This window comes from Rhineura floridana, chromosome 4, assembly GCF_030035675.1.
Source record: "Rhineura floridana isolate rRhiFlo1 chromosome 4, rRhiFlo1.hap2, whole genome shotgun sequence".
NCBI lineage: Eukaryota > Metazoa > Chordata > Lepidosauria > Squamata > Rhineuridae > Rhineura > Rhineura floridana.
The window spans coordinates 209,500,760-209,510,983 of NC_084483.1; the positions used below are offsets into that span (position 1 = coordinate 209,500,760).

Below are 10,224 nucleotides of genomic sequence, written 5' to 3' on the forward strand. Positions count from 1 at the left end.
GTACAAAGCCCTATACAGCTCAGGACCAGGATACCTGAAAGACCGTCTTACCCCTTATATACCCAGTCAATGACTGCGCTCTGCAGGTGAGGGCCTCCTGCAGATACCATCTTATGAGGAGGTTCGTTCTGCACAATATAGGAAATGGACCTTTAGTGTGGCTGCACCTACCCTGTGGAAGTCCCTAACTTTAAATATTAAATCTCTGTTATCTTTTTGGCGCCTCCTGAAGACCTTCCTCTTTCATCAACAAGCCTCAAGTTGAGACCTATCCCAGTCTGCTTCTGTGTTGGAATTGCTTTTTAATATTTTTTTTAAACGTTTTTTTTTCTAAGCTATTTTTAAACCCTTTTTATTTAAGATGTTTTTAAAGCTTTAAAAAAATGTTTTTGAAGTTGTTTTGTTTTAATGTATTTTAAGGTTTGTTTTTATAATGTTTTAATGTGTTTTTAGAGCTTTGTTTGCTGCCCTGGGCTCCTGCTGGGAGGAAGGGCGGGATATAAATCAAATCATAAATGAATAAATAAACTTACTGCCACCAAAGGGCAGCAAATGGCGAGTTATTGTTGCACTTCTACCAGCAGTTAGGGCTGCCCCTTGGTTTTCTTTGTCAGAAACCGAAACAGATCAAGGTCCTGCTGGGATCAGCCTCCTGGTGAGGCATTTCCTGGGTTTGGATGGAGCCCTGGCTGGGGCCGGAAGGCCCTTTTGGCCTGTTAATTCGGGAGCTGCCCCAGGAGCTATTTGCTGCTCTCCTTGTGCCCTGACCATGCCCGGGGCGTTCCAGAGCCCCCGGCCAGGGCTGCGCGAGGCCGATCAATGGGCCTGCTGACCTCCGGGGGGGGGGAGGCTTTTCTTTCCTTTTCCACCGCGATGGGCGGCGGGATCGGCGCCTGAGCCACCCGCACCTGTGCAGGGGTTCCCCGAGTCCGGAGGAAGCGCAGCGTCCGCGCGATCCCCAGCCGGAGCCGGCCGGGAGAAGGAGGGGAGCTCCCGCGAGGTGGGCGTGGGTCGCTCCAGGACCGCGAGGAGGGCTGCTGCGGGTGGAGAGAAGAGTCGGCGGCGGCGCCCAGCGCCCTCCTGCGCCTTCGGCAGCGGGCCGGATCTGCCCGAGCAGCCGGTCATGTTCAGCCTAAGGGGCAGTTCACGAGCCAAGAAGGCGCCGGAGGATGCGTCCAGAGGAAAGGTGCGGTCGGCGCCAGGATGCGGCGGGGAGGGACGGGAGAGCGGCTGTCGCGGCGGCGAGGTGCTTTGTACATGCTCTGATCTTGCAATAAAGACAGGCTCCGGGGTTCATCCCTGGAATGGGTAAAAGGGGAGAAGCCGCTGGGCATGTGCAGAGAGCTGTTCCCTCTCGCGCCTAAAGCAGATATTGTGGGGGTGGGGACCATGCTTCCCTTGCTCTGCTGATGAGACTCCCGTGCGGCGGGGAGGGGCCTTGGAGCGAGAGGAAGGGCCCCTGCCGGAACCGAAGGCTACGGAAAAGAAAGTGAAAGTGAAGTGGAAGTGCTCTCATCCTTCGGGGGGGGGGGCTTTCTCAGCCGAGCAAGGGAACTTTAGCAAGGCCTTGCGCACAGCTAAGGGCGGCTAGCTGAGCTTTTAGCTGCAGTGGCATCTATGTATCTACGTATCTGGGTATGTATGTTGTTGTTATGTGCCTTCAAGTCGACCACGACTTATGGCGACCCTATGAATCAGCGACCTCCAAGAGCATTTGTTATAAACCACCCTGTTCAGATCTTAAGTTCAGGTCCGTGGCTTCCTTTATGGAATCAAGCCTTCTCTTGTTTGGCCTTCCTCATTTTCATCTCCCTTCTGTTTTTCCCAGCATTATTGTCTTCTCTAGTGAATCATGTCCTCATTATGTGTCCAAAGTATGATAACCTGTTTCATCATTTTAGTTCTGACTTAATTTGTTCTAACACCCAGTTATTTGTCTTTTTCGCAGTCCATGATATGCGTAAAACTCTCCTCCAACACCACATTTCAAAGGAGTTGATTTTTCTCTTATCCGCTTTTTTCACTGTCCAGCTTTCACATCCGTACATAGAGATCGAGAATACCATGGTCTGAGTCATCCTGACTTTAGTGCTCAGTGATACATCTTTGCATTTGAGGACCTTTTCTAGTTCTCTTATAGCTGCCCTCCCCAGTCCTAGCCTTCTTTCAATTTCTTGACTATTATCTCTGTTTTGGTTAATGACTGTGCTAAAATAAATCTATGTATGTATGTCTATTTATTTTACGTATTTATAATCCACACTTTCCTAAGTCTAGGTGGAGTAGAACATGTTAAAACAACCATAAAAACATAATTAAAAGCATCGATCAAGCAGCAATAAATGCAGATTAGTTAAAAAGAAAAAAGTCAAATTACAAAGGTTAGCCTAAACAATTCAGTTTTCACAAGATGCCAACCTCTACCGGCAGGGAGTTCCACAGGGCAGGGTCTGCCACGCCAAGGCTTAGTCCCTGGTGAAGGCAAACAGCACCTTAGGGTCCATATGGGGAACCACCACAAGTGCCGCACTGAAAGATCTCAGTTATTGATGTGGAGCATAAGGAATCAGATGGCCCATAAGGTGGTTTGAGCCCAGGTTGTTTAGGGCTTTGTGAATTAATGCAAGTACCTTGAACCTCGCCAGGTGGCAAATCAGCAACCAGTGCAGCTCTCTCAGCAGGTGGAGTCAAATGTCGCCAGTATTCTGCTCCTGTGAGCAGTATGGCCCCTGCATTCTGCACTAGTTGAAGCCTCCAGACCACATTTATTTCAAGTAATTATTTCAAGCATTTTATATACCACTTTTCATCAACAAAGATTGCAAAGGGGTTTACAGAAGAAATAAAATATTACAGTATATAAAATGATAAAACAAATTAAACATCAGAATCTGCAAGATAATATCCTCATGAATTATATATCCGCTAACACACCTGCATCTCAATCAGTCTACAAAACGCAATAACCATAAAGTGACAAAAACATAAAATAATCAGTAAGCCAATTTCAAAACATAGCCAAGATATAATGACCATAAAACAACAAAGTTTCAAACACAGAATAGTCCATAAGCCAATTTCAAAACATAACCAAAATACAAGATAAACAAACAGTGGATTAAAAATAAAGGGGGGGGGAGGCTTCATCTGCAAGGGCAACCCCAAGTAAAGCATGTTACAGTAATCAAGGTTTGAGGTTACAGCCTGCATGAGCCCCAGGACCACACACCTTAAAACCTTGGCAAAAATCAAGGGGGTGCCAGGTATCTTTTTGGCAAGCCCCTCACCCCAAAACCCAGCACCCCTCTCTTGCTGACAGAGAAAAAGCATCCTTAAGGTGAAGTGTCTTCTGGTCTTGTAAAGTGGGGCTTTGGGAGGGGGGAGACTGCCAGTGCAGGGTTCCTCCCCAGCCTGTCCTGCAAGCCCACCAATGCGAAGCTCAACTGACTTCCAGCAGCTCAATAGCTCAATGGTAAGAACATAAGAAGAGCCTGCTGGATCAAGTCACCATATGAAATCCATAATTTTAGGGCCTGACCTTTCCTTCTAATTGCAAACTGTTTAAATTTATTTTAATATTAACCTATACATACAATATTTTGTACATCGTCATGCAGTGTGACAGCAGCATTCCATGGGGGCAGGGGGGGAGCACAGTGAGCGTGAGGCGTGGCAAGGCAATTGAGGACCGCGGGCGAGCAAGGCAGGCGTGAGGCGAGGGTTAGGGTTAGGGGTTGAAAGCAGAATGTTGGGTCTGGGCCGGGGGTGAGGAACCTGTAGCCCTCCAGATGTTTCAGAATAAAACTCCTGTGACCCTGCCAGATGGGGCTGATGGGAGTTGTAGTCCAAAACATCTGTGAGGAACCAGGTTGATGAAGGCTAGCTGAGAGGGTTGGGTTTGAGTCCCTGCTTCAGCCACAAAGGTTGCGTGTGACCTCGGGCTAGTCGCTAGGGCTCAGCCTAACCTACCTCACAGGGCTGTTATGAGGATTAGAGGGTGGACCAGCCTTGGAAGGGCAGGCTAAACATCTGACAGAGAGAGCATTTTCTTAATTAACACAATGCTATATAAATGAGAGCCAGTGTGGCGTTGTGGTTAGAGTGTTGTACTACCACCTGGGAGACCAGGGTTTGAATCCCCACCCAGCCATGAAGCTCTCTGGGTGACCTTCGGCCAGTCACTGCCTCTCAGCCTCAGAGGGAGGCAATGGGAAACCCCCTCCGAATACCGCTTACCATGGAAACCCTATTCACAGGGTCGCCATAAGCCAGGAGCGATTTGAAGGCAGTCCAGTCCATATAAATGAGAGTCATCCGTGGATTTAAGAGTGGCTCCTCCTCTTCTGACGTAGTGTTGCCATTGCTGAGGCCCTGTTTGTGTGGCCCTTGTCTCCTTGGCATAGGCGGGCCCCTGCTTGCTTTCTGCTCATGCTACTTAAGAACATAAGAACATAAGAAGAGCCTGCTGGATCAGGCCAGTGGCCCATCTAGTCCAGCATCCTGTTCTCACAGTGGCCAACCAGGTGCCTGGGGGAAGCCCGCAAGCAGGACCCGAGTGCAAGAACACTCTCCCCTCCTGAGGCTTCCGGCAACTGGGTTTCAGAAGCATGCTGCCTCTGACTAGGGTGGCAGAGCACAGCCATCACGGCTAGTAGCCATTGATAGCCCTGTCCTCCATGAATTTGTCTAATCTTCTTTTAAAGCCGTCCAAGCTGGTGGCCATTACTGCATCTTGTGGGAGCAAATTCCATAGTTTCATGGAAGTAAAGAAGTACTTCCTTTTGTCTGTCCTGAATCTTCCAACATTCAGCTTCTTTGAATGTCCACGAGTTCTAGTATTATGAGAGAGGGAGAAGAACTTTTCTCTATCCACTTTCTCAATGCCATGCATAATTTTATACACTTCTACCATGTCTCCTCTGTTTACAGCATCCAAAGCAAGATGGGAGCAGAGCTTGTCCAACGGCAAGGAGAGCATCGAACCAGACGCAAAAAGGCTCTCTGGAGTCAGACCTGCAGGCAAGTCACCCTTCCTCCTGATTGAAAATTGCTTTAACTCGGGTTCCTAAAGTGTGGCTTCTGGACCACTAGTGATCCACGAGGTTCCTTCAGGTGGTCCGCAGCATGACTGCACTGTTTTTCTTTTGTTGTAATATGCCTTCAAGTCGATTACTATGAATCAGCGACCTCCAAGAGCATCTGTCGTGAACCACCCTGTTTGGGTCTTGTAAGTTCAGGTCTGTGGCTTCCTTTATGGAATCAATCCGTCTCTTGTTTGGCCTTCCTCTTCTTCTACTCCCTTCTGTTTTTCCAAGCGTTATTGTCTTTTCTAGTGAATCCTGTCTTCTCATGATGTGTCCAAAGTACAATAACCTCAGATTCATCATTTTAGCTTCTAGTGATAGTTCTGGTTTAATTTGTTCTAACACCCAGTTATTTGTCTTTTTCGCAGTCCAAGGTATCTGCAAAGCTCTCCTCCAACACCACATTTCAAAAGAGTTGATTTTTCTCTTGTCCGCTTTTGTCACTGTGCAACTTTCACATCCATACATAGAGATCAGGAATACCATGGTCTGAATGATCCTGACTTTGGTGTTCAGTGATACATCTTTGCCTTTGAGGACCTTTTCTAGTTCTCTCACAGCTGCCTTCCAGAACATCTCATACGGAAAGTGAGATTGGACCAAGATTAAGGAGATGTGAAAATTGGAGGGAGAAATATCAATAATTTAATATATGACTGCATTAAATTCTCATTAGATTTTCTTTTATTTCTTACATTATATTTTATGGTACTACAATTTGAATTCTATGAAATACAGATGGAAATGCAATAAAATGCAAAGTGTAAAAAACAAAGGCAGCAATAAAAAGCATACAGCACCTAGCACAGTGCATTACAATTGCTACAACAGGCAGAAAAATCATGACATGGTCCTCAAAGACCTTCAGCAAGTCTCAGGTGATCCGTGGGGAAAAACATTTGGGAACCACTGTTTGAACTGACACTCATATTGTATTTTTATATGATTGCAACATGCCCTGGGACCTTAGGGTGAAGAGTACGTAAGAAATGACCATCATAATGGTCAAGGGTGATGAGAGTTGTAATCCAGCGACATCTGGAGATTGCCCGCTTGACGAAGCCTCGACTGGTGGAACAGATCACTAGCATAGATAGATTTTTTAAAGAGAACTACATGGAGGACAGATCTAGCCAGTGGGTTTTAGCCATAATAGCTGAGTAGAACCTCCATGTTCCACGGCAGTACAGCTCTGAAAACCAGTTGCTAGGGATGGGTAAGGGAAGGCCAACACGTTCACACCCTACTTGTAGGCTTCCTTGGGGTGTCTTGGGAGCCCTGTTATCAAGCTTGAGGAGCTTCCCACTGTGCTCTAGGGTCATCCCACCCCCATTTGTGTTGTCTGACAACCTGGAACCTTTCCTTTTGCAGGCTCTGAGGAGCACCTCACACCCCCTGGCCTCTGATTTTCTCCAGGCCCTGCAGGTGGCCGTCCAAATCAGTGCCCAAACGTTGGCTGAGAATCAGCAGCTGAAAAGCAGCCTGCGGGCCCCAAACTACAACCTGCTGGAAGCAAATCAGCAGCTCCGTCAGAAGCTGAACGACCAGCAGGACCTGGTTTCCCACCTGCCGGAAGAGAATCGGCAGCTTCAAAACAGCCAGGAAGAGCAAGTATCTCACCTGGCGGAAGAGAACCGTCAGCTCCATGAGGAGCTGAACAGCCAGAAAGAGCGAGTATCCAACCTGCTGGAAGAGAATCGGCAGCTGCAGAACAGCCAGGAAGAGCAAGTATCTCACCTGGCGGAAGAGAACCGTCAGCTCCATGAGGAGCTGAACAGCCAGAAAGAGCGAGTATCCAACCTGCTGGAAGAGAATCGGCAGCTGCAGAACAGCCAGGAAGAGCAACAAGCCCATCTGCTCAAAGAGAATCGGCAGCTTCAGCAAGAGCTGAAGGACCAGGAAGACCTCGTATCCCAGCTGCTGGAGGAGAATCAGCAGCTTCAGCAGGCGGTGAACAACCAGGAATTCAAAGTATCCCATCTGCTGGAGGAGAATCAGTGGCTTCGGCAAGAGCAGATGAGAAGCCAGAGAGGAACCCAGAAATCAGTGTGCCAAACGTTGGCTCCACTGGCTGCAGGTAGGCATCGCCATAACTCAGCCTTCGCCAGCGTGGTGCCTGGCAGATGTTTTGGACTACAGCTCTCACCAGGCCCCAACCGGCACGGCCATTTGGGACTACAACTCCCATCAGCCCCAGCTGACGCAGCTGTGCTGGTGGGAGTTGTCATTCAAAAACGTCTGGAAGTTGGTGGAGGCTGCTCTGCGGCTTCAAGCCAGCTGGGGTACTCATGGCAAGATGGGGTGGGGGGCGGGAGTTCAGGTCATCTGGTGGCTTCCCTTGCAGCAGTGATCTGAAAGTGACATTGGCCCCTCACTCTCTTCCCTTCACCAGTCTTCCCCGTGCAGGTCTGGACCACCGGGCACACCGGCGGCTGTGAAAAGCACTTTGTGGATGAGGTGTCCAAGCGCCTTGCCGGCCTTGGAGTCGCTCTCCAGCTGGAGGATTATCAAGAGGAGTCGGAACGCTTTCTGCTCCGCTTCTGCCCTGTCGTCTCCCGCATGGGCACCGACACCATCCGTGCCCTTGAGGGACTCAACAGTAAGTTAGTTGTGCTTGTGTGCTGCTTGTGCATTTCCCACTGCGGCACCTGGTTGGCCACTCTGACAACAGGATGTTGGGCTAAATGCCGCCCCAGCCTGATTTACCAACCAGGCTCTGCTTATGTTCTTATCTGCCCGAGGGAGCAGAAGGCGGGTAACTGGGCTGGCTTAGGGCCCTCCTCGCAGCTGGGCCCTTGGCCATGAGCGTATATCTAGAAAAGTTAAATCAATATCTCTCGGTGGAAGATTTGTATGATGGGAGACTGGCAAGGAAGGCTGGACTGAGCAATCGGCAGACCATGAAAGGATGCTGGGAATCTGCCCCTTCTGAGACTGCCAGAGAGCCAGGACTCGCTTTAATGTTTCTGGGTTGTTTGCACCAGGCCAGAGGTGTGCTGGTCTCCCTTCATGGCTTCCCCCTTCCTCGTTCTCTCCCTCCACCCCCACCTGCATCAGATGCAAGCTACTTCAAGAGCTGCTGTATACCATGTCAGACCAGTGGTCCACCTAGCTCAGTATTGTTGACACTGACTGGCAGCAGCGCTGCAGTGTTTCCAGCGAGAATCTTTTTCCAGCCCTGTCTGGAGATGCTGCCAGTGACTGAACCAGGGGCCTTCTGCATGGACAGCAGGTGCTCTGCCACTGGCCCTCCCTGCACACACAGGCACAGCTCCATGCAGGGAAGGGGAACCTCTGGCCCTCCAGCTCCCATCGGCCCCAGCTAGCTTGGCCAGTAGTCAGGGATGATGGGAGGTGCAGGCCAGCGTCACGTGGAGGACAACAGGCTCCCCATCTCTGGCTTAACGGCAGCCTCTTTACCCTATGCTGTTGCAAATAATTCACTTCTTTCCAGCAGAGATGTTTGCACTGGGCATCGAGACTCCAGTTCACCAGCCATTCAGCTAGCAGCAGACGTGCTTTCCTCCTCCCCCTCACGGACCCACTCCAACTAGGGCGGCCCACCCATGAGTGGCCTGCTGTGGTCCCCTTCCAGCCCAGTCCTCCTCCTGCTGCCGCAAAGGCCTCTGGTGTCGCTGTTGCTGTTCTGCTTCTCCTTTCAGGTGTGCGGAAGGCCCTCCTGGTTGTGTTGCACCTTAAGCCAAAGCACAGCCGCCAAGACATTGTCGACACCAAGCGGCAGGTGCAACATGGCGCTCTGGTGAGGACGCTCCATGCCTGCTACAGCATTCAGGACGGATTCTACGCCTGTGAGATGAACAAGGCCGCTTTGGCTTCCGCTGTCGAGGCCACCAATGAGTTTTGCTGCCGTATCTGATGCTCCAACTTCTGTGTCGGTGGCGGTGTTGAAATATGAAATCAGTTTTCATTGGTTGAGGATGGTAACGGCAAAGTTGGGCCCAGCCTGGCTTACCACCTCAAGGGCTTCTCCACTTCGACTTGTACGTTGCCCTTTTGCTCTGCAGCCAGAGTCTTCGTATGCCTCTTCCACCGTGTGCCACATTCATAAAGGCTCCTTCAGCCAGAGAGGACTTTGCCCGTTGCCCACAACAGCTGCAGCGTAGAGAGAGAGAGGCACACCTTGGCCAACACCGTCCTCTTGCAAAGGGACCGGTGGCTTTAGGTTGCCAAAGGCCACCAGCCCACTTTGAAGCCACAATGTTAAATACAGAAAGGCAATTTAATTCAGAGTTCCTGCAAATAAAATATCCTTTTTGGCCTAACGCACTGCAAGAGCAGGTCTTGAACCCAATTTGTCAAGAGGGAAATTGCAAACAATTTGATCTTGGAGTCTGGATTTTAGAATGGTAATTGGGTGGCAGAGTGCAAATGGGGGTGCCCACAGAGACTGGCAACTTTTGGTTGCTTGTGTCCTCTGCCTGACATCCAAAATTTGCAACTAGATGCAAGTCTGATGCAAATGTTTCGGCTTGTCCAATACCCCTAAGTGCTTTTTGTCGGAAAAAAAACAACTGTATGAAGACTGTCAAGGATACTAGTCATAAGCACGCCATTTCTACCATATGTGGACATACACGGATGCTAGTATTAACTATGGAGACCAGAACAGGCTGCAACTGTTTGCACATTTTTGTATGTCTGGATTTGTGGACGTGGTCTTTAGCTTTATTTCTAAGACTTGACATTGCAGAGAAAAGTCTCAAATGGGGCTGCACCTCACACCCAGGGGTGGCATTGGCAGCAGAGACCAGGAAGTGCAAATCCAGGTATTCTCAAGCACCTTTATTACCTTGTGTTGTGTCCCTGGTGGGAAATATGGAATAAATCTAATAGTTGGGCTACTGAACCATTGCCTATTGAGAGAACACATTTTCTTCACTACAAAATCCAATCTGAATTTAAGCACTTGTAAGATCCCAACCATAAGAGTTTGGGAGACGTAGCTGTGAATGCCAATTACATTGTCAGGAAACAGGAAAAGTGCACGAGGGGGGGGGAATGGAAGCTCTTTCGGATCCCAGGGATTCCTATTGTCTGGTGTCCGAACAACTCGCTTATCAATCACAGCTGTAACTTCACTCATTGACTAACAACACTGACAGGTGGGGAGCAGGGAGGC

The 10,224-nt window shown here is 49.4% G+C and overlaps 1 protein-coding gene across 4 annotated transcripts; it reads left to right on the forward strand.

Annotated features, from left to right (window-relative positions):
* Window positions 1–645: 645 nt before the first annotated feature.
* On the forward strand, window positions 646–9,951 carry LOC133384029 (putative mediator of RNA polymerase II transcription subunit 26). Of its 4 annotated transcripts, none has more exons than XM_061625885.1 (5): window positions 646–1,186; window positions 4,930–5,019; window positions 6,456–7,161; window positions 7,477–7,683; window positions 8,747–9,951. In XM_061625885.1, the coding sequence occupies exons 1-5, from the start codon at window positions 1,124–1,126 to the stop codon at window positions 8,959–8,961; spliced, it is 1,281 nt and encodes a 426-aa protein (XP_061481869.1). In that variant the 5' UTR covers window positions 646–1,123; the 3' UTR covers window positions 8,962–9,951. The 4 variants fall into 4 exon arrangements, with proteins under 4 accessions (XP_061481869.1, XP_061481871.1, XP_061481872.1 ...); XM_061625887.1 differs by lacking the exon at window positions 8,747–9,951 and adding an exon at window positions 8,539–8,740; XM_061625888.1 differs by lacking the exon at window positions 8,747–9,951 and adding an exon at window positions 8,542–8,740.
* The last annotated feature ends 273 nt before the right edge of the window (window positions 9,952–10,224 follow it).

Excerpts from the sequence above, each read along its gene's own strand:
- LOC133384029 (XM_061625885.1), top strand. The coding sequence starts at position 1,124 with ATGTTCAGCCTAAGGGGCAGTTCACGAGCCAAGAAGGCGCCGGAGGAT. Across the intron at positions 1,187-4,929 it reads AGGATGCGTCCAGAGGAAAG|CATCCAAAGCAAGATGGGAG; the intron begins GTGCGGTCGGCG and ends CTCTGTTTACAG. Across the intron at positions 7,162-7,476 it reads GTTGGCTCCACTGGCTGCAG|TCTTCCCCGTGCAGGTCTGG; the intron begins GTAGGCATCGCC and ends TCCCTTCACCAG.